At 49.4% G+C, this 22,816-nt stretch overlaps 3 protein-coding genes across 6 annotated transcripts in view; 1 reads left to right on the plus strand and 2 right to left on the minus strand.

Annotated features, from left to right (window-relative positions):
- Positions 1-7,433, plus strand: part of cdr2l (cerebellar degeneration-related protein 2-like) — an 8,600-nt gene extending 1,167 nt beyond the window's left edge. The window contains exons 2-7 of one of the 2 annotated variants that reach the window (XM_067233110.1): positions 2,681-2,793; positions 3,277-3,425; positions 3,968-4,132; positions 4,303-4,884; positions 5,209-5,425; positions 5,904-7,433. In XM_067233110.1, coding sequence (XP_067089211.1) covers positions 2,681-2,793; positions 3,277-3,425; positions 3,968-4,132; positions 4,303-4,884; positions 5,209-5,425; positions 5,904-6,074 — 1,397 coding nt within the window. In that variant the 3' untranslated portion in view covers positions 6,075-7,433. Of the gene's footprint in view, positions 1-2,680; positions 2,794-3,276; positions 3,426-3,967; positions 4,133-4,302; positions 4,885-5,208; positions 5,426-5,883 lie in introns of both variants that reach the window. The other variant, XM_067233111.1, reaches the window with a different exon arrangement.
- A 601-nt stretch (positions 7,434-8,034) lies between these two features.
- arhgdia (Rho GDP dissociation inhibitor (GDI) alpha) lies at positions 8,035-22,620 on the minus strand. Of its 3 annotated transcripts, none has more exons than XM_067233431.1 (6): positions 22,536-22,620; positions 13,479-13,673; positions 12,748-12,831; positions 10,494-10,570; positions 10,329-10,392; positions 8,035-10,097 (listed from the first exon to the last, which is right to left on the minus strand). In XM_067233431.1, the coding sequence occupies exons 2-6, from the start codon at positions 13,663-13,665 to the stop codon at positions 9,898-9,900; spliced, it is 612 nt and encodes a 203-aa protein (XP_067089532.1). In that variant the 5' UTR covers positions 13,666-13,673; positions 22,536-22,620; the 3' UTR covers positions 8,035-9,897. The 3 variants fall into 3 exon arrangements, with proteins under 3 accessions (XP_067089532.1, XP_067089529.1, XP_067089530.1); XM_067233428.1 differs by having other exon boundaries at positions 12,748-12,834; XM_067233429.1 differs by having other exon boundaries at positions 12,748-12,834; positions 13,479-13,670; positions 22,536-22,619.
- LOC136940565 (eukaryotic translation initiation factor 3 subunit F-like) lies at positions 19,768-20,803 on the minus strand. The gene is made up of 2 exons (XM_067232754.1): positions 20,764-20,803; positions 19,768-20,099 (listed from the first exon to the last, which is right to left on the minus strand). Exons 1-2 carry the CDS (start codon positions 20,801-20,803, stop codon positions 19,768-19,770), a joined length of 372 nt encoding a protein of 123 aa, XP_067088855.1.
- Positions 22,621-22,816: the final 196 nt, after the last annotated feature.

Genomic DNA, 22,816 nt, shown 5'->3' on the forward strand with positions numbered 1-22,816 from the left:
CCAACCCTCAGTCCTCTGGGCCGTCATCTCTGTGCTGAGTTGCAGGTCTGGAGGAGGAGAAGAGGAGGAGACAAGGGGTCAGATGGCTGAGCGGTGAGGGAGTCGGGCTATTAATCAGAAGGTTGTTGGTTCGATTCCCGGCTGTGCCAAATGAAGTTGTGTCCTTGGGCAAGGCACTTCACCCTACTTGCCTCGGGGAGAATGTCCCTGTACTTACTGTAAGTCGCTCTGGATAAGAGCGTCTGCTAAATGACTAAATGTAAGAGGAGAGGAGAGGAGACGAGAGGAGAAGAGGAGGAGACAAGAGGAGAGGAGGGGAGAGGTGGGCTAGGGGAGAATTAGAGACAAGGGGAGAGGAATAAAGAGATGTATGGAAGAAAATAGAGGAGGAGAGGAAAGGAAATGAGAGGACAGGAGAGAAAGTTAGAGGAGAGGACATGTCATCTGAACTTCTGTCTGGGAGTTTCGATGACTGATGAGGTGACAAGGAGGAGGATGGGAATTGTAGTTCTAGGACACATGCTGGACATTCTCAGAATTCTGTGGCGTTGTAAACAAAGGCTTCACACAGCAGAGGAGAGGAGAGCAGTGAGAGAAGGCAGCTTATCTCCCACACGCTGCACTGTAACACCCTGAGACACTCACACTGATGCACGCTTTGGAAACACTGAAGTGGACCTTTGTGAAATTAACGCTAAATGTGAAAATGCCAGGCAGGCATGTAGTGTGTCTGTGAGATTGTGTTTGTCTGCACTGCAGGGCGTGGCAGTGTGACATCTCAGCCTTATTTAATTTGGGGCATGAAGTGATGTTCAATGTGATTGGTGCAGCCCTAGAATAGAGCACTGTAAGACAGGCAGACAGACAGACAGACAGGCAGACAGGCAGGCAGACAGGAAGACAGACAGACAGACAGACAGAGAGAATAGAGACTGCAGGCAGACAACTCTGAATGTTAATCTCATATCAGCATACTGTACCATAATCAACATGAAAAGTAATTCTACGTTTCAAATCTAACTTAATCTGCCACCAGGAATCCCGTCTGCGGCATAGTGGAGTAGACAGAGATTAGAGATTATTCCACATAACACAGTAACTGTTTCCCAGGCACAGATTAACCCAAGTTTAGGGGAGGGGAGAGGGGGGAATACATGAAGGAAATGGGTCCAACCCAGGACTCAAACCCAGGGCCCCAGGACTCAAACCCAGGCCCCAGGACTCAAACCCAGGCCTCAGGACTCAAACCCAGGCCTCAGGACTCAAACCCAGGCCCCAGGACTCAAACCCAGGCCTCAGGACTCAAACCCAGGCCTCAGGGCCTCAGGGCCTCAGGACTCAAACCCAGGCCCCAGGACTCAAACCCAGGCCCCAGGACTCAAACCCAGGCCTCAGGACTCAAACCCAGGCCTCAGGACTCAAACCCAGGCCCCAGGACTCAAACCCAGGCCTCAGGACTCAAACCCAGGCCTCAGGGCCTCAGGGCCTCAGGGGGCCCTGATGTACTAATCTGAGTAGAATCTAGAATATCTTCCTGGTGTGAGTGTTTATGGATCTCCTTGTTAGTGACCATCAGGGTTCTGTGTGCTGACTGACTGCACAGATGGCCGGGGGCAGGGTGATGTCATACTGATGATGTCATACTGATGATGTCATGCTCTGCCAGTTGACCCAGAATGTTGGAGTGAAACATCAGAGGGCATCAGAGAGAAACAGAGTTACACGTGCAGAAAGATCCGGCACGCATGAGATGATGTGTGTGTGTGTGTGTGTGTGTGTCAGCATATATCCCAAGTGTGAGGAGAGAGATGTGTTTAGGTGTGAACCTCCAGTCACACAGCCTGTGGAACAGGAACAAGAGGCAAAGGAGTTTAGTGTTAGCAGACTCTCCCCTCCTACCTCTCCCCTCCTTCCTCTCCCCTTCCCCTCCTCTCCTCTCCTCTCCTCTCCTCTCCTCTCCTCTCCTCTCCTCTCCTCCTCCTCCTCCTCTCCTCCTCTCCTCTCCTCTCCTCTCCTCTCCTCTCCTCTCCTCTCCTCTCCCCTCCCCTCCCCTCCCCTCCCCTCCCCTCCCCTCCCCTCCCCTTCTCACCCCCCTCCCCTCCTCCCCTCTCCCCCTCCTCTCCTCTCCCCTCCCCTCCTCCCCTCTCCCCCCCTGCCCTCCCCTCCCCTCCTCTCCTCTCCTCTCCTCTCCTCTCCTCTCCTCTCCCTCCTTCCCCTCCCCTCCTCTCCTCTCACCTCCCCTCCTCCCCTCTCCTCTCCTCTCTTCTCCCCTCCTCTCTCCTGATGTCAGGGGAGGTCACGGTAGCTCATCTTAATCAGAAGACAGATTAAGAAAAATCTGCTCCTGGAGGCTGAGCTCAACCATCAGATTTACTCTCTCCCCTCTGGCTCTCTCTCTGTCTCTCTCTTTCTCCCTCTCTCTCTCTATCTCTCTCTTTCTATCTCCCCCCTCTCTCTTTCTCTCTCCCTCTCTTATCCCTACTGAGGGGGTGAAGTTATTGGATTTGCAGTTTGTGTGTGTTTTGGTATGCTTGGGTGTGTGTGTACACTGTCTGTCTTTGTATATGTATGTGGGCATGTGTGTAGGTGTGTTTGTGTGTACTCTATGTCAGCGTTTGAAAAAGGGATAACAATATTAAATAATGATCAAATGCTTCTCCTGTGCTCTCCCTCTCTCCAGACCTGCACCTGGCAGCAGAGCTGGGCAAGACCCTGCTGGAGAGGAACAAGGACCTGGAGGACTCCCTGCAGCAGATGTACCTCACTAACGAGGACCAGGTGCAGGAGATAGAGGTACACAACTGTGTGTGGGTGTGTGGTTGTTTGGGTGTGTGGTTGTTTGGGTGTGTTAGTTATGACTTCCGTCATCGAGGTCAAAACATCCGTCTGATGCTCTGCGGATGTGTGTGTGTGTGTGTGTGTGTGTGTGTGGGTGTGGGTGTGAGTGTGTTTCAAACTGCTGAGGATGCAATTACTGATCAATCAGTCTCTCCTGCTCTCCTGTCCTCTCTGCCCGGCATCACTAAGTCAATTAGAGCAGCAGTGATGAGACAGAACAGCAGCTCTGCTTACTCACTCACCCATACTAGAGAGAGAGAGAGAGAGAGAGAGAGAGAGAGAGAGAGAGAGAGATAAAAAGAAAGGAGAGAGAGAGGGAGAATCTCAGAGTGCTTGTCTCCCTAACCCTTACCCTAGTTGTCATCCCTCCTGCAGTAGTACAGAGTACGCTGGCTCAGTGTGATACCTAGTTGTGTGTGTGTGTGTGTGTGTTTGCAGTACATGTCCAAGCAGCTGGAGATGCTGAGGGAGATGAACGAGCAGCACGCTAAGGTGTACGAGCAGCTGGACGTGACAGCCAGGGAGCTGGAGATCACCAACGAGAAGCTGGTGCTGGAGAGCAAGACTTCTCAGCAGAAGATCGACAGGTGATCACACACACACACACACACACACACTGCAGACACACACACACTCTGCAGACACACACACACATACACACATTGCAGACACACACACACACACATTGCAGACACACACACACACACACACACACACACACTGCAGACACACACACACACGCACTTGAACATGCAGACACACACACTCTGTAACACACGTCACAAGCATTAGCTGCATATTCTAATTGTATAAGTTTGCACGAGTTTAGCAGTTGCAAAACTTTAATGTGTTTCCTTGGGACTTTCAGCTCAGTCATATTTGGTTGAGAAACTAACAGGCTTAGTATGTGAATGGCTCTCACTGTTCTCACTGTTCAAAATAAACATAACCTCATTCCTCTGGTGTAATACTGGATCAGTAGAAACATACAGGAATGTATGTTTCTAGCTGGTTATGTAACCGGACAACCTAGACTTTTAATGTACCTAGACAAATTTCAGATTTTTTGTATGTGTGTACATGTATGTGTACGCCTGGGTGAATTTGTTTTGTGTGTGTGTGCGCCCAGGTTGACAGGCACCATGGAGACACTGCACAGCCAGGTGGAGACTCTGACAGCCAGAGTGGAGGAGCTTAGGACCCTGGAAGAGCTGCGGGTTCGCAGAGAGAAGAGAGAGAGGAGGAAGACTGTTCACTCCTTCCCCTGCATCAAAGAGCTCTGTACCGCGCCTCGGTACGAAACAAACTCACCCAAACCCCCACAGCCCTGCCTGCTCCCTGAGACCCCGACACCTCTACACGCTCCGACCCTCCAGTCCAGCACTGTGATCACATGGGTTAACATGTGACCAAGAATCACTATATCTATAAAGCTTGTAACCCACCCTGCTGTTTCTTCTCCAGGTATGAGGATGGCTTCCTATTGGCCAACCCGGGCAGCGTGGACCTGGCGTCGTCGGACCGCCGCCCCCTGGACGAAGAGAACGACCGCCTGAGGGGTGTGGTCTCCTCGCTGCGCGCCACCATGGCGATGGAGCGTGGGCGGCGCGAGGGGGCGGAGCGGGAGTGCTCGGCCGTCCTGCAGGAGTTTGAGCGCCTGGAACAGCGCCTCCTGGGGGCGGAGGGGTGCCAGCTACGCGTGCAGGAGCTGGAGGCGGAGCTGGAGGAGATGCAGCAGCTACGCAAGTCCCGCCTCTGTCTCCTGGAGGGGGAGGGGCTAGAGCAGACGTTGCTAAGCAACGCCCCGGAAACCGACACCCCCGAGGAGGAAGGGGGAGGGGGGGAGGCGGGGGAGGGGGGAGGCCAGGGAGGGGGAGGAGGGCAGGTGAGGAAGAGTTGCAGCGACACCGCCCTCAACGCCATCTCGGCGCGGGACGCGTCGGGGCGGAGGCAGGGCAGCTACGCGCTCCACGCCAACGGTGTCCGTAAGCGCGGGATGTCCATCCTGAGGGAGGTGGACGAGCAGTATCACGCTCTGCTGGAGAAGTACGAGCTGCTTCACCCTCACCTGCATTACAGTCCTCTCCTCTCCCTCTCACACCTGCATTACAGTCCTCTCCTCTCCCTCTCACACCTGCATTACAGTCCTCTCCTCTCCCTCTCACACCTGCATTACAGTCCTCTCCTCTCCCTCTCACACCTGCATTACAGTCCTCTCCTCTCCTCTCACACCTGCATTACAGTCCTCTCCTCTCACACCTGCATTACAGTCCTCTCCTCTCCCTCTCACACCTGCATTACAGTCCTCTCCTCTCCCTCTCACACCTGCATTACAGTCCTCCCTGACCCACCTGACCCACCTGCCCCCAGGTACGAGGAGCTGCTGGGGAAGTGCCGTCGTCACGAGGAGAGCCTGTGTCACGCCGGCGTCCAGACCTCCAGGCCCGTCTCCAGGGACCCCTCCATGAGGGAGTGCATCATGCCCAGCGCGGGGCCCTCTCCTGGGGCCCTGGGAGCCACCGGAGGACCCCCCACCCCGCCCCAGACACCCTCCACTCCTGAGGCCCTGGAGGGCATCAGCAGACAGGCGAGTGGAGGCCGTCTGGATGTGTGTGGCTGCAGATGTAGGATGTGTGGCTGCAGATGTAGGATGTGTGTGGCTGCAGTTCATATGTAGGATGGTTGGGTTAGTATGTAGGTTTGGTACATACTGTCAGGAAGGGTTAGGATTCAGCATGTTGGGTTACTATGCAGGTAGGTTTGAATGCAGGTTTAGGTTTAGTGTGTCGCTGTGGTCGAGTTAGTAGGCTAACTACGGAACGTAAATAACGCTGGATATCGTAGGGAGTCAGGTGGCTGAGCGGTTAGGGAATCGGGCTAGTAATCTCAAGGTTGCCAGTTCGATTCCAGACCATGCCAAATGACGTTGTGTCCTTGGGCAAGGCACTTCACCCTACTTGCCTCAGGGGAATGTCCCTGTACTTACTGTAAGTCACTCTGGATAAGAGCGTCTGCTAAATGACTAAATGTAAAAATGTAAATTTAATATCGACTTGAATTTGCAGGTGGAGCAGGTGGACAAGAGGCTGGGCCAGAACGCGCCAGAGTACAAGGCCCTGTTCAAGGAGATCTTCTCCCGGCTGCAGAAGACCAAGAGAGACATCAACTCCAGCAAAGGAAGGAAGGGCAGCAAGAAGGAGGATCAGGAGAGAGATCACAGGAAGACCAGCAAGTAAACTGATCTCTCTCTCTCTCCAGGCTGGATTCATAGATGAACATGAAGGAGAAGTTGACACACAAGCCAATCAAAGACCAGGAGCATCTCCCCCTAGCTGGCCTCCACACACAGCATATTTCAAAGTGCTCTTTTAACACCAGGCGTGTTCATTTTAGTCGTCGAGTGTTTATATGCGTAGGTCCACGCTCATGAGGTGAATCCAGAGAAACGCTCCTGGTGTTAAAATAGCACTGTCCTGTGCAGTCCTCTGGCTCATCAGAGTGATCGCGCCTAGTGGGGTGACATCACTTCCTGTCTGTGACTGCAAGCACTGAAAGCCAGGCGAAGGAGGGAGGAAGGAAATGTTTCAAGGCTTCTCTTGATTTTCCCTCCAATGTTGATGTCATAAACCCCTGTATCTCTGAACTGCCAAACTCCAAGCCTTGTTTGTTGATCTAATGTTGTTTATGCAGACAGCTATCATAGTCTGTGTTTAATGAGACAATCCTGCAAAATATTGTTAACACAACTAAGATAAACCAGTGGTTCCGCAATGTGTTGTTTAAAATGTAGGTAAACAAACACTGATGTGTGTTTGTGCCAGTGGTGGCGGCCATGTTATGGTAGTAAGTCTGAACACAGACTGTCACAACAGCTGATGATCGCTGCTCGTCTAGCTACCTCTCTAGGCATGAGAATGACGCATGGAACTGCAACCTAGTAACAAACAAATAATCACTTAATCTTGCCGAATCTTAATTCTAGTTGCACAAAAGTTGAATTGATAGGATGCGATGCTTGATATAAGTAACCAAATTATTTATACTTAAACATACCAAAGTCTCTGGTATGTTTAAGCTTGTTTGTTTAGTGCCGATAAATGTCCATTTAGGACTTCATGTCTTCGAGATGGCTGAGCGGTTTTGATGATGCCAAATGCACTGTTACGTTCACAGCCAACTAAGCTATTAATTTATGTGTCCTGTGCAAGTACTGCAGATTTACACACAGTTTCATAAGCTTCAGTTGACATTTTGACTAAAGGTAGAGTCAAAAGCCCAAATAATTTTTTAACTCCACCCATCTGGGATGCCCTGGCGTTCTAAAAATTCTAAACTGCTGACTCATACAATGTGTTGAAGCGCAATGAAGTCCCATATAACTTTGCTGAGGAAATGTTTGTTTCGAACACAGTGAGGGATGCCAGCTGCCAAACTTCACGTGTATGCTTAATTCGTTTTAAAGTCAAAACAGAGACATAAATATACAGCTTTTTAGGGGGTAGACCATTAATGAGTCATGGTACTAAACGTGCTTTAACATTCTGTTCAATAAAACTGTCTGCAATATCCTTGGGCTGTGTGTTTATGTGTGTAAATGTTAGACCCTGTATAATAAATGAAGGTACGCTTTTAACCAGAGATGGCAAAAGTGTACACATTGTTCACTCAAGTAAAAGTACAGATACTCATGTTTAAAAAGACTGAAGTGCTGACTTTTTCACTCAAGTTAAAGTAAAGAAGCGTGGATAAGGACGCAAATCAGTGACATGTTTTGAATTTTAAAAGGCATTGAATACTTAATATTGAAATTTAAACACCACCAAATGTGTTGGTTTTGAATTCACCTCTTTAAAATTGAAATGTTTAAATGTAAAAGAAAATAGAGCATAGGGTCTGAGGCAGCAATACCTTGATATCCCGGATGTTTTCCGCTCGCGGAATTTTTTCCGCTCGGATGTCACTGATTTGCTTCCATGGACAAGAAAAATATTTTAGAACATATTTTCCAAAAAAAAAGAAAAAACTAGAAACCTTCTGTTGGTCGGGGGGGTCGATACATTTATATATCGTTCATACCTGTAATCGTAAATATTACTTTACGTCCTTGAGAACAAGTTGACCCCCGATTATCATTGTATAATTCACACCCACCACCCTGGGTCTGTCTCTGGGACAGAATGAGGACAGAGGCAGCTGTTCGGGTCTCAACACTTTATTGTCGACACGGTGAGCAGACATCTTCCAGCTGGTACAAACACAACGTACACAGACAGAATCCCAACCGGAGAAAACATCGTCATGGATACCTGATTCGGTGTACTGTGAGACCGCCCCCTAACCAGCTGAACTACGGGACACGTCACCATGACGCTGGAGTGTATAAAAATATGAAACCTGGAGAGGGCCTATTGGGTGAAGTACAGGCCTGTGCGTATTTACGCGGGGGTCAAAGTTCAAACTCGGGACACTGAACACACATTAGCTAACAGCTCTCCTGGTGTCGGACGTCTGTCACCTCAGAGGGATGTGGGCTGCATGTGTAGAGTACAGCCCAGGCCAGTGTCTGTGTGTGTAGAGGGTAGCTGTTATATAAAAGGCACAGACATTGATGGATGTTCTACAGCAGAGGGGGAATAAAGGGGAGTTCTGGGACAGCCGTTGTGTGGAATTCATCACAGCCAGATGACACACACACGCACACAGCCTTCTTCTGAGGAAGTCTGGGTCACCTGACAACATTGATGTCTGGTTAGAAGACTTTTGACCACAATAGATGAGGTTAATCTGTGTCAGTTCCTCAACATGAACAATGTAGCTAGCAATGTGATCAAACTGTGACATAAAAGTCATAAACAAAACCACCCGACAGTGGAATTACACCCCCAGAGAATAAGGGCTTGCATTATGTGTCACGGTCCAGCCCCCATGGGTGGGGTTTACCCTGTTTTGAGCGATTTAAGTTTGAAAAGGTACTAACTCCACCCTCCTCGGTGACTCAAGGTTATAAAACCGGTGTCCTCTGGTTCCTAGGTGCCTAGTGGTGCAGTGGTCTAACCTCATCTGTCTCTGCTTTCTGGTCTGTCAGGACTGGGAAGGCTCTAGCTACGTGAATATACCAGCTGCACCTGGGCTGAGTCTCAACACTCTCTCCTCGCATCCTCCCCTCAGACCCTATCTTCTGATGGTTTGAACAGAGATAAGGAAGCAGGTGGGGAGGCAGGAATCAAGGACAGTCGGCCGAGATTCCACCTATAAGGCCACAAGGCTTCAGGATGAGGGAGGGGCAAGTCCCGCCCACACCATGACCAGCGTGCTAGAGGGCCTCTGATTGGCTATAGGTAACATCAGTACAAAACAGCCACAGGTGTGAAACTCCTAGAAGTGTTTCTGTACAAGAGGCCTGGCTGGTTTCCTGGGTAACGTTATAGCATCCACAGACAGGTTCTAGAACTAGTTACCAGTTACCATGGACATGGGCCAACAACAGCGTCGCCCATGGTTACTACTCTCTCTAAGGCAGAACATGGTCATATATAAAATTCAGACAAACAGGTAAGAATAACTGAAAAGGGGAATGAATGAGGAGAAAAGGACAATGAAATTCACATATTTAAACTCCAGTAATATTCATATAAAGAGCATCAACAGATCAATAAATGTTTTTGTTTTTGTGTTTGTTTTTTTCTTCTTTTATATACAAACAAGTCGACACGCAAAACCGTGATTGTGAACATTGTTTGCTGTCTCCATACAAATATATTGTCAAGACTCGATACTCATTAGAAAGGAATAAAATAAGAGAAGAAATGGAATGATGAAGTGATGGGAATGAGAGGATGAAAGGGTGAAGGACGGAGAGAGACAGACCCTTCATCACTTTATCAACGGCTTTGATCGAGAATCCCAAAATAATAAAAAGGAGAGGAAAAGAAAGAAAGAGAAGAAGGAAAGAGGGGATAGAGAGAAGATGAGGAGGTAGAGAGAGGAGTTCTCCACCTCTCATCTCAAGGGGAGAAAAGAAAAAGAGGGAGGGCGGGAGGGCGTGCGAGTGCAGCGGTCTCAGTCCTTCCACTCCTTCTTGATGTTGAGGTTCCACTCCCAGGAGAGGTGGTCGTGCTTGTCATCGTCGGTGAACTTGGACTTGATGTTGTAGGTGCCGCGGGCCAGCATGCCCTTGGGGGCCTCCTCCAGCGGGGTCAGGAAGTCGTACTCAGCTGGCCGCGGCCCGTAGCTGCCCACCATGTAGTCCGACTTATCAACTAGGGGAGGACAAGAGGAGACAGGAGTCAATCTACACATGTTAAACCTCCCAAAATGAGAGAGAGAGACAGAGGGAGAAACGGAGAGAGAGAGGGAGAGACAGAGAAGGAGACAGAGAGAGAGGCAGAGAGAGAGAGTCAGAGAAGGAGACAGAGAGAGACAGAGAGAGAGAAGGAGACAGAGAGAGGGAGAGAGATAGGCAGAGAGAGAGAGCTGGCTGTAGAACTTACTCCTCACTCCTTTCCTGAAGGTGTGCTGGACGTACTTTAACCCGGAGACGATCTCCTTGTTCACCTGAGGAATGAGGAAGCAGAAAGAGTTCTGATCAGAACCAGAACTATCCAGATCCCACCGGACCACTCTGAAGCAGACCCGGCCCAGAGAAGGCAGCTCACCTTGAAGCTGATCTTTATCTTGTACTCCACTCCCTCCTTCAGCACAAAGGACTGCTTCTTAAAGGCCTCCAGATCACCTGAGAGAGAGTAATTAAGCAATTATGAGAGGAGAAGGAGGGTGGAGAAAAAGGAGAGATGGAGAGAACATGCAAGAAAAAGAGAGAGAGGGATGGAGAACAGAAAGCATCAGGTAAGTGTCAGTCAAGGCCTTCAAAACCCAGATGTACAGTTGTGTCTGCAGTTACAGGTACGTCCACCAGGTGGCAGCAAGGACAGCTCCTCTACTGAACCAGATTCACTGTAACGTGCAAGCAGGGATGTGTGTGTGTGTGTGTGTGTGTGCGAGGGCTGTGTGAGGCCAGAACTGCCTCCTAGCGTCCCAGCACAGGAAACACCTCACTAACAACCTTCAATAAAAACAATTCCATTCTCGATGACCCGTCCCCGAAGCAGGTCACACTGCAGGCCTGCCTGAGGCTTGTGTTAGCAGGGCTGAGGATAGACAAGCTATAAAAACTCAAATCTGCCAAAACAGCTCAATCCACTTTCATCAACGTCATCCGACTGTTTTATAATGTCATTGGAATGTTTGGTAACTTGCCTGCTTGGATAGTTCTTAAGTTCTAGAACATTTCACGAGCCTCTGGCCAGGATGAATATATCAAGGTTGAAACAACATCATCACAACAGAAATTTGAATGTTAACATTAGTCAACTGTCACTCCTTAAAACAGACAATGTGTCTTTGCGATTGTTCTCACATTATCACACAATTAATTATCTTTAAATCTCTTCAATTCAATGATATTCTACATGACAACCAACTATATAGCATATATACAAATCCAGCTGATCTTGCAATCCACTGTAATGCATTAAGTTAGCCATGTCAGTCACCATGAGCATTGAGCAATAAGTACAAATATGCACGTGTTTCATCATTCATATTTTGACCCTAGGTGACAGAAGGGATCAAATCAAGCACATTGTCCCAGCTGTTAGAACCTGAGGCTGTGAGGCTGTTTGAACCTGAGGATATGAGGCTGTTTGAACCTGAGGATATGAGGCTGTTTGAACCTGAGGCTGTTTGAACCTGAGGATATGAGGCTGTTTGAACCTGAGGCTGTTTGAACCTGAGGATATGAGGCTGTTTGAACCTGAGGATATGAGGCTGTTTGAACCTGAGGCTGTTTGAACCTGAGGCTATGAGGCTGTGTAGCCCTGCTACCACGTCTTCTGGAAACAGACATCTGGACTCGTTGGTTCCAACCTCCCAACGCTTTCATGTGGAAAATATGAGCTACGCTCGTGTTCTCGCTGTCAAGGACGGCTTTACCCAGTCCTTCACATCCCAGAGTAGACTGAGGATCAGGGGGAGGAGGGAGAGAGATAGACTGAGGATCAGGGGGAGGAGGGAGAGAGATAGACTGAGGATCAGGGGGAGGAGGGAGAGAGATAGACTGAGGATCAGGGGGAGGAGGGAGAGAGATAGACTGAGGATCAGGGGGAGGAGGGAGAGAGATAGACTGAGGATCAGGGGGAGGAGGGAGAGAGATAGACTGAGGATCAGGGGGAGGAGGGAGAGAGATAGACTGAGGATCAGGGGGAGGAGGGAGAGAGATAGACTGAGGATCAGGGGGAGGAGGGAGAGAGATAGACTGAGGATCAGGGGGAGGAGGGAGAGAGATAGACTGAGGATCAGGGGGAGGAGGGAGAGAGATAGACTGAGGATCAGGGGGAGGAGGGAGAGAGATAGACTGAGGATCAGGGGGAGGAGGGAGAGAGATAGACTGAGGATCAGGGGGAGGAGGGAGAGAGATAGACTGAGGATCAGGGGGAGGAGGGAGAGAGATAGACTGAGGATCAGGGGGAGGAGGGAGAGAGATAGACTGAGGATCAGGGGGAGGAGGGAGAGAGATAGACTGAGGATCAGGGGGAGGAGGGAGAGAGATAGACTGAGGATCAGGGGGAGGAGGGAGAGAGATAGACTGAGGATCAGGGGGAGGAGGGAGAGAGATAGACTGAGGATCAGGGGGAGGAGGGAGAGAGATAGGAGGAGAGGGAGATTGGGGGGAAAGAGGAGGGAGAGAGGGGAAAGAGAAGTGGTCAAGGGGAGGAGAGGGAAAGGAGGAGAGGTGAGGTGGGAGAGAAGGAAAAAAAAAATGGAGAGAAACAGAAATAACACAGAAAGAAAAAGAAATAGATGCAGATGAAAAGGAGAGAGAGAGACAGAGAGAGAGAGCTGGCTACTCACCCTGGAGGTCAAGGGTCAGGGGGTTGGGGGCGGTCTCACACATCAGGGTCAGGCGCGTCACCTGCACGTTGGGGGCGCTGGGGTCTACTGAGAGACACACACACACAGGACACAATTAAAACAGAGGTCACCTGTAACACAGATCACCTCAACACACAGACACTTCCTGTTGACCTGTAATCTGACCCTAATACAGGATGTGGAGACGTCGGCCGGCTGTTTTGAGACATCAAACACAGGACGCCCATGACCCCGTTCATCTGAACCAGAGGCCATCGTGGAGATGGCAGGTTCACTGAGGGTGTACAGTACGACCCCAAGGTCAGCTGGATGACCCCAACCTGGCTACTCTGGCTGGGGTCCCTGATACTTCTACAGTAAGAACACTGGCAGTGTTGACCTCTTTCCCTGCATGTGTGTGTGTGTATCTGGCTTGTTATCAACAAAGCCTCCAGCATTGGGGGTGTGGTCTCAGTCTGGACATGTCTGGTTCATAACCCCACACACACACACACACGCACGCACACACACACACACACACACACACACACACGCACACACACACACACACACACACACACGTGTAATGAAAGCCTGCTGACAGAGTAGAAAATATGACTGCAGGGAGATTAAATCAGGATACTTCCACCTGTGTGTGAGTTTGATCCTCCTGTGTGTGTGTGTGTGTGTGTGTGCGAGTGTGTGTGTGTGTGTGTGTGTGTGAAACTGACCAGCAGCTGCCTGGGCGTTCCCCAGCAGAGCCTCCTTGTACTTGCGCAGACTCTCGTCATCCTTGTCCAGCTCCTGGATCTCCGCCAGGCTCTTCTGAGCGGGGGGCTTGTAGTTCACCCCCCCCTCCTCCTCGTTCGCTGCCGCCAACGCTGCCAGCTGCTCAGGGGTAGGTTCCTGCTCCGCCATGTCTACTGCTGGAGGGGCGGGAGAGAGAGAGGTAGAGAGACAGAGAGGGAGAGAAAGAGAGCGGGGGGAGAGAGAGAGGTAGAGAAAGACAGAGAGACAGAGAGAGAGAGAGACAGAGAGGGAGAGAAAGAGAGCGGGGGTAGAGAGAGAGGTAGAGAGAGACAGAGAGGGAGAGAAAGAGAGTGGGGGGAGAGAGAGAGGTAGAGAGAGACAGAGAGGGAGAGAAAGAGAGCGGGGGGAGAGAGAGAGGTAGAGAAAGACAGAGAGACAGAGAGGGAGAGAAAGAGAGCGGGGGTAGAGAGAGAGGTAGAGAAAGACAGAGAGACAGAGAGGGAGAGAAAGAGAGCGGGGGTAGAGAGAGAGGTAGAGAAAGACAGAGAGGGAGAGAAAGAGAGCGGGGGGAGAGAGAGAGAGAAGACTTGGTGTTACACAACAGAGCCTCATTGACGTTCTATACGGTCGATATACGTCTGTTAAGTTTCCTTCAGATACAGGACAGTAAGGTGATATTTTCCAGTTAGCTCTTTATACTTTGTCCCTCTGATATTACGCTGTAAAAAATAAAGTTAGCAATGTTTTGCCGACTTTATTGAACAACTAACACCAGTCCCTCTGCTCAAGTTCATTACCCTTATTACCCATCAGGATTAACCTGTTAAGTCCCAAGATGGGAACGTGGTATAGCACTTATCGTTACAAGTAGCCGCCGGCAGACTACAGAACCGTGGTTGACAGACCTTCCCAGGATATACCATGGCAAACACACACAGTTTGGCTGGTCCCTGGCTCAACACTAGCAGACTTGAAACAAATGCACGCGCAAGCGCGCACACACGCTCCATTCTCCAGGGAGTTCAGAAGGAGGGATGTTTGTGTGTCCGTAAGCAGGTTGTGAACTCAAGAGTCCCGCTAAGAATAAGGCAGGGTGGTCCATTTACAGATCTTTATCTAAACTTCAGCTCTCCCTCCCTCCCTTCCTCCTACAACTCCTGCTACTTCTATTATTGTCCTACCGGTACTATGCTAAGTAGTAAGTACTAAGTACACAAGTGGAAGCTAGCTAACTTAGACTACCTCCTCGTCATTCAATTCAAACGTTACAGATACACAGACAAAACAGCACACAGAATAAATAACACACAAACACAATAAAAGGAAACCAATTTGGCTAAAGCATGTTTTCAGTACATGAGTACAGCTAAAGTTAGCTGGAAGAAGGAGAATTCGACTGAATTGAATTGAGAGGCTGGCCTTGCTATTGTTGTGTAGTGGAAAGGAAGGCTAATCTAAGGACACAGCTAGCTTGGGTAAAGCGTAGTGTAAAACTCGCCGTGCGACTGTTGAAAGCAACGTTAACCCAGTTAATGGTAACGAGGGAAGATAATTAAGATAATTTAGCTAACATGGCCAGTTGCCTCCAGCTGTGCAGAATCACCCAATTACTGGTCCGTCCGGATGACGTTAACCACATCGACCAGTGCGACATCATTAGCAGTGAAAACTAGGAAGAGAGGAGAGAGATTCAATAACCCTCCTGCTGGAAATACTCTAAACAATATCATAGTGTCTCCTCTCTGCGTAGCAGTTTCCTATCCAGATCGCTTTTACGCAGAAGTTAGGATACGGGGGCTTTAGTCTACAGTATTAGGACAGACTGGTCATCCATCACTCCTCCCCCACACACACACACACGCGCCCAGAAGGCCTATAAAGCAGTTGGAACACCTGTACAGTATCCAGCCGTTTTCAACACCGTTCCCCCTCCGGGCATGTGTTCAAACTATTCCAGCTACGTGCCTGCAACTCTGCAGAAACACTAAATCACCTGGCAGTGAAACCGAGGACCAGGCTGGGTCAAGCTAATGAGACAGGAGCAGAGATTACCGCGGTGTAAATAAACTGAGAAATCGGTGTGTCTCTGAGGATCTGTTAATCTGACCACACAGACAGAACAATGGACTGGATGACGCAAGTTTGTGTGTGTGTGTGTGTGTGTGTGCGGACAGGAAACTACCTAGCCAACAATTGGAAATGAAACTTTAGGCACAGCCCTCACATTATGTTTAAAGTGTATTTTAAAATTAGACTATGATAATTGTGTTTGCTCTGTGTGTGGGTGTGTGTGTGTGTGGGGGGTGCATGATATAAAAATAGGGTAAAACAAAAATGAGAAACTTTAAATCAGGAGAGAGAGTAGAAGCAAAAGAGAGTAGAAGTGAAAGAAAATAACACAATAAAACCACAGGGCCCCTCAGGTGTGAGAAGAGTTACTCAACAAGCCGAATGTTTCCATGATTCCATCTCACACACACACTCCCTCCCTCACACTCACGTTTGATGTTGTTCCACGTGAGCCAGGCACGACCATAGTGGTAACACAGCTAGCGGTGAAACCACAGGCTAACAGGCGAGACTCACAGACATAAACAGCTCATCAAATCTCACCACAGCAAACAAGCATTCCTGAGCCCTCACACCTGCAAACTGGCAGCCTCTCACACACAAACACCTGAGGACAGTGATGAACCTGCAGCCACAATTAACATCCTCTTTCCTTCCTCTCTCCCCATTTCTCTCTCCCTCTCTCTGCCCATTTGTCCTCCATCCTGAGTTTGTCATCCAAGTCTCTCTTTTGCATATTACACACAGACTGGGCCCTCCGCCAATCAGGAACTAGCTCGAAAAATGTCTCTTTTCATCTGGAGCGCATTCTATGGCGATCCGATAAAAGCTGAAATTCCTGTTTTACTTTAATACTGTGTGTTCATTCTCCTGCTGTGTGTTTTGGTATCTCAGCTGTATCTGTGTGTTTGTTTGTGTAGGTGTGTGTGTGTGTGTGTGGGTGTGTGTTTGTGTAGGTGTGTGTGTGTGTAGGTGTGTGTGTGTGTAGGTGTGTGTGTGTGTGCGAGTTGGGTGGTTTATGATTGACGCGTGGGAGGACAGAGTTGATGGCATTCGTCTCTCCTCTCTCTCTCTCTCCTTAGAGAACCTCAGAATCTTAGGAGCTTGTTTGTGGTTCTTTGCTGAATTGTTTCTCAGCATGCGAGGACAGGCAAGGGGATACTTGAGGACAGACAACAATGATGACCAGGTCAGAAAATGAGAGGCGTGAGGACCAAATCTTAGTCAGCGGAACAAACATTAGATACAATCACTCAAGATTGATACTGAGCGAACTCCACAGTGAGTAATGGGTGCAGTCTAAGAAAGGACACATAAAATACCTCAACTTAATCTATCAACTTAAACTTTCTGGAATTTATGCTGCCTGCCTGCCTGCCTGCCTGCCTGCCTGCCTGCCTGCCTGCCTGCCTGCCTGCCTCCCTCGGCCATGATGTCATCCCAGTGTTATCAAGGTGTAACTTCATACTATTTAGCCACAGCGGGGTTCTGCAGCTTGCAGCCATGCATAGTTGTTAACCCCGCCCCGGCAGTCACCTGACCACACAATCAGACCTGTAGGCAGTCAGCTGACCACACAATCAGACCTGTAGGCAGTCAGCTGACCACACAATCAGACCTGTAGGCAGTCAGCTGACCACACAATCAGACCTGTAGGCAGTCAGCTGACCACACAATCAGACCTGTAGGCAGTCAGCTGACCACACAATCAGACCTGTAGGCAGTCAGCTGACCACACAATCAGACCTGTAGGCAGTCACCTGACCACACAATCAGACCTGTAGGCAGCTCAATGGACGCCTTTCAGCTGCACCTCACTCTGCACAGCCATGTTTAACAAGCATGACATTGATTCAATAGATTGAATCACAACAACAACAACATAATCTCCCGATGGTCATTCCATCTTGGGCTGGTGCTAGAAAACATCGAAACACATCATAGCTCTACTGACAGGAGCGACTCATGAACTGTGGATGCCAAACTAAGATACGTTCCTTTGTTCTGGGGTCAAGGGTTGGACCTGGGCTTGTGTTTGGGTTAGGGGTGTAAGCTTTGTGGTTAGGGTATATGGTTTGATCCCAGTTTGGACTCCTCTCCCACCAGCTCAGTCTTGACCCGGGTTAACGAAAAACAATCATACCCCATGTCACATAGTCAACAGTGCTGTATCCAACTTGGTCTGATCAAGCCAGGGTCTGAACTTTGACCCTGTGACTTCCCCCCAGCCCAGCTCCCCACTCCATCCCTTGCCTCCCTGGGAGATTACAAGGCTCAGGGACCTAGTCATCCCAACACAGAGATCCTGCTATGGCCTGAGACCTGATTAAGGCCCTGTTTCTTAGCAACGATCTGGGTAATCAGATTAAGGGGGGTGGGATTAGGGGGTGATCAGGTCTGAGGGAGCAGGGATTGAAGGTGTCAGGGGAGACACGTCCGGGGATTCTCATGACAACCTCCATGAGTGTTCTGATAGGGGGCAGAGAGACTTAGGATCAACATGAGGGACGCAGGCTTACATAGACGGCAAGGCCTCTTAGCCCTGGGTGGGGTCCGTGTATGTCTGTGTGTGGATGGACTGGAGACCAGTTTGCAGGCTGGAGCATGTGTGTGTGGATGGACTGGAGACCAGGGTTGCAGGCTGGAGCATGTGTGTGTGGATGGACTGGAGACCAGGGTTGCAGACTGGAGCATGTGTGTGTGGAGGAACAGATAATGTGCTGTTCAGTGCCGCTTGGTAGTTAGCAACTAGCTAGCTGCAGCTACTCTCTTTAAAATCAACTTCTTAGAACAGTCACCTCCTCACGAAGGTCAGCATAGCCCCAATCTTTAGCCCACCCGACCCCTGGCAGGCCTGCCAGTGGCATGTTTGATAGACGGCATTCCCGTGACCATAAGACAGTGATGTCATTGAGAGACAATGTTGAAGCCAGTATCTTAGTTCTGCTCGCTCACTGTCCTGGTGAGTCTGGCAGGAGACACAGGGCTGGGATGCAGGGCTGAGACAAGTTTACTTCTGAGAAAACAAGACTCTGTTTTCCATCTTTCTTGCTGTCTGCCTCTCCGTTTCCCTCTCTCTCCTCCGTCTATCTCTCTCTCTCTCTGCCTCTCTCTCTCCTCCGTCCAACTCTCTCTCCTCTGCCCCCCTCTCTCTCCTCTGCCTGCCTCTCTCTCCTCTGCCTGCCTCTCTCTCTCTCTCTCTCTCTGCCTCTCTCTCACTCTCCCTGCCTCTCTCTCTCCCTGCCTCTCTCTGCCTCTCTCTGCCTCTCTCTGCCTCTCTCTGCCTCTCTCTCTGGGATCCTGAGGATTACAGAGACTCACTGCTGGTTTGGCTGTGACAGACTTATTAAATGAAGATAGCTTCCGAACACAAAAAGAGGGATTGGTAGTGACGAAACATGGCAACCGGAGAGACTGCTAGTCAACTATTGGCCTAGAAAGAGGAAGTGGGGATTGGGAAATCACAGATGGGGTTGTCTGCAGGCCTGGGTTTGGTACTGTGATTAGCCCAGCCTATCACAGGCCAGGAGGAACGTACAGCACACAGATGAAGGGACACCTCAGAGGATTAGGGTGAGATAGTCCAACGTGATCTTAGATGACTGATCTGGCAGCTGGTTGGGATGATGAAGCAGATCCCCTTGAGTCTGAATCTGCTGCTCTGTCTCTCCCCCCCACCCCCTCACTCCCTCTCTCTTACACACGTTCTAGCAGTGCTGCAGTCTCTCTCCCCCCCCCTCTCCCTCTCTCTTACACACGTTCTAGCAGTGCTGCAGTCTTCACACACACACTCACTAGTGCAGCCCATCTGACTGTGGATCAAGGAGGTCCCAGGTTCGAGCCTCTGCACGTCGTTTTGGATGAAAAACACCTGCTAAATGATTGCACTCATATCTGACAGTGACATGCGGTGTGAAAGTCGCCTGTGTTCTCTGCAGTGGAGAGAACCCAGCCTGCATCTCACCAGGATGAGAATGCGTTTCCTGCTTCCTCTGCAGAGGGCTTGGTGACTCATATCCGTCAGAGACGAGTGTGGACCGAATACACAGTGCTAATGCAGAGGTTTTGTTCAGGGCTTGTCTGTACGATCCTCTCCACATTACCTGTAAGCCTTTCTCCACAGAGCTGAAGCCCTTCTCTGAGCCTTAGGCCTGTCTGATGTGGGGTTTGGCTGGAAGGGCAGGTAGGTTTGATGTAATGTCAACTGTTTGGCCCATGCTGGGCTGGGGCAGGGGCCGGGACTGAGGCGGGGGCAGTGGCTGGGGCAGAGGCTATAGAGGCTGGAGCAGAGGCTATAGAGGCTGGAGTAGAGGCTATAGAGGCTGGAGCAGAGGCTGTAGAGGCTGGAGCAGAGGCTGTAGAGGCTGGGGCAGAAGCTGGGGCAGAGGCTGGAGCAGAGGCTGTAGAAGCTGGGGCAGAGGCTGGGGCAGAGGCTGTAGAGGCTGGGGCAGAGGCTGTAGAGGCTGGGCCACAGGCTATAGAGGTTGGGGCAGAGGCTATAGAGGCTGGGGCAGTTAGAGAGCTACAAACAGCTGCAAATAGTAAAGGAGGACATTAATGAAAGAGGCTGAGACTCAGGAGATTAAATACAACAGCGATAGTTTACTGATCTTTTCTCTGTCACACCATCTGGCAAAGGACTGTTAAAACCACTCAAGGGGGGTCAAATAGGATTCATGCGTGTGCGCACACACTCAGGACTTACTTCTTGATTCAGACTGTCATTCTCTCTGGTGAACAGTCAGCGAGTCAGCCAGCCAGCAGCCTCTGGCATTAAACAGTCAGCCAGCCAGCAGCCTCTGGCAATAAACAGTCAGCCAGCCAGCAGCCTCTGACATTAAACAGTCAGCCAGCCAGCAGCCTCTGGCAATAAACAGTCAGCCAGCCAGCAGCCTCTGGCAATAAACAGTCAGCCAGCCAGCAGCCTCTGGCAATAAACAGCCAGCCAGCCAGCAGCCTCTAGCATTAAACAGTCAGCCAGCCAGCAGCCTCTGGCAATAAACAGTCAGCCAGCCAGCAGCCTCTAGCATTAAACAGTCAGCCAGCCAGCAGCCTCTGGCATTAAACAGTCAGCCAGCCAGCAAACGAACAACCCTGCTGTAGAGTGGCCGAAGCAGGTAGTTCCTTTTGTTAAGCTGCTAGCGTCTCCCTCTCCTGGTGATGGATAAGACACGTGATACAACGACATGATGTCACCAGGGAGCGCAGAGAGGAAGTAGGCCTCCCACATATACATAACCGGATATAAACAGGTTCAACTTACGACCTCTTAACTAAGCTACAAACTACACTCTCTCAGTTTCACAGGTATGTCCAGAGCTCGAAATTCGACATTCCAAGTTTCTCTGTCACTCTGGCCCTTGGTGTTTCTCTAAACCGGAAAGTTCTAGAACAGGAGCCATTCACTTCCTGGTGCCTGGAGCTGGACAGCATGGCTGCAGTCTCCAGGGGGAGAGGGTCTGGTATTAAGGCTCATGCAAGCACAATGAGCTAGACCCAAGAACACAGACGAGATGCTAATTGTTTTGCCTTCTACATGATAATTCCACTTGTGTGTTTGTTAAGGAGAGACAGAAAGAGAGAGACAAAGATAGCAACCCTTGCTCCTGTCCTCTGAGAGTCTGAGTGGAAACAGGGTCAGGATTGTCCTGACACTTCATGGTGGAGGGGGGGGGGGGGGGGAGTGTCTGAGATAACAACTCTTAGAGATACAGACTTATCTATCGACCCCTGGTCTGGCTTTTGTCGAGGGGAGAACAGTAGGATATTCATCAAGCCTCTCCATACCTCCGGAAACGTGGATATCACAGGTATATTCTGTCACACACGGATTTTCACACTTGATGGACGCTTAATTTATCGATAGACTCCCAGACGTACCTGGCCCAGAAATAACTCCTTAGCAGTAGATTAACTGGAACCACTTGATACAATAAAGGTTTTGAGAGTAACTGAAAACGTTATCAAATAAAAACATGTGCTACTTGTGTCCCAAGTCCAGACATGAAACTACCATAAACGCGCGCACACAGCCACAGGAAGGGAAGCTTCGCATCAGGAAGAGCCGTGAACTTCAGCGAGCTCGTCGACTTGTGAGAGCATGACACGCTGCGGATGTGTTAGCTAGCGCATAAGTTGTCGCTCTAATGACATCGATCTAAAGCAAAATAATCACAAATATCAAAGTAGAGAGTGTCAAAGTGGGTTCAATTAGACTGAATCAGGTCTATCCTGTCACTTTCAGGGTTAAATTGGGTGATCAGGTAAGTTTAGGCTAGATCCAGGAAGTGAATTCGAGTAACTGACACTCGTCAAGTCAGTCACTCGACGAGTTTACATATTTATGTTGCTTTTTGCAGAGCTGCCAAATAAAATTAGCGCCAGAGGTTAATATTAAGCTCATGCAATTTAGGATGACATGGTCCCATGTGCACCTTCGTACTTAATACCAAACAAATGTGATAGTTTCATGCAAAGTGCCGTGGTCCACGAACTGTAGCGTTACTTACACTACTTCAAAATGAAGAAAATTAAATTAAATCAGTTCATTGTACATGAATGATAGATACGTGTTGCTCTTTCAATGACTTCCCAACCTCAAAGCTCGGAGCCAACTTTAATAAAAACCCATAGAGTGTAACTTGGGGACTTACAATACATCAAATATTAAATACAACGGAGATACAATCAATGCATTTTTTTTCTCAGTAGATTCAACACCAGAAAAAAATTGTGAAACGATATTGAGTAGCTAATTAAGTCTGAATAAGTTAGCTGCTGCTACATGCTCAGTCATTCAACTAACGTTGTGTAATTGGGCTAGCTAGACTAAGTAACTAGCCAACTACCGTTCACTGCACCAGTGAGTGATCTACATCAAATGCACCAACCCTTACAGTCTAAATTAGTTTAAATTGTACACGATCGTGAGAAAGAGAAGTTGCAAAACTATTTTCCTCGGCCCTTACCTTTTTGCTGCTCCTAGTACGCTGAAGAACGCGCCTGTGAATGGCGATGAGGGAGCGGCGGCGGTTGTCTAGGGTGCTCTTCCGGGAATACCGAGACTCGAAAAAAGTGTAATGTGGTCGCGCGCAATGTACAGAATGGACTTCGACATGGTCATTATTTCCGTTTAAGTATGGTTTTGAATCCATGTTCGCAGCGGTAAAATACGTTTGAACAGAATGTGTAGTTCCGTAAAAATGACAATACATTTGTTAAATATTATTTGAGCTTAATTCGAATTGCA

The sequence above is a fragment of the Osmerus mordax genome, chromosome 3, assembly GCF_038355195.1.
Source record: "Osmerus mordax isolate fOsmMor3 chromosome 3, fOsmMor3.pri, whole genome shotgun sequence".
Taxonomy (NCBI): Eukaryota; Metazoa; Chordata; class Actinopteri; order Osmeriformes; family Osmeridae; genus Osmerus; species Osmerus mordax.

Coding starts and splice junctions, on each gene's coding strand:
- arhgdia (XM_067233428.1), bottom strand. CDS start 13,665: ATGGCGGAGCAGGAACCTACCCCTGAGCAGCTGGCAGCGTTGGCGGCA. Junction 10,393..10,493: donor AGATAAAGATCAGCTTCAAG/GTGAGCTGCCTT, acceptor CTCATTCCTCAG/GTGAACAAGGAGATCGTCTC. Junction 10,098..10,328: donor CTTCAGGAAAGGAGTGAGGA/GTAAGTTCTACA, acceptor GTCCTCCCCTAG/TTGATAAGTCGGACTACATG.
- LOC136940565 (XM_067232754.1), bottom strand. CDS start 20,803: ATGTATATGTGGGAGGCCTACTTCCTCTCTGCGCTCCCTG. Junction 20,100..20,763: donor CTTCCTCTCTGCGCTCCCTG/GTGACATCATGT, acceptor TACTATTTGCAG/CTGTTTGTAGCTCTCTAACT.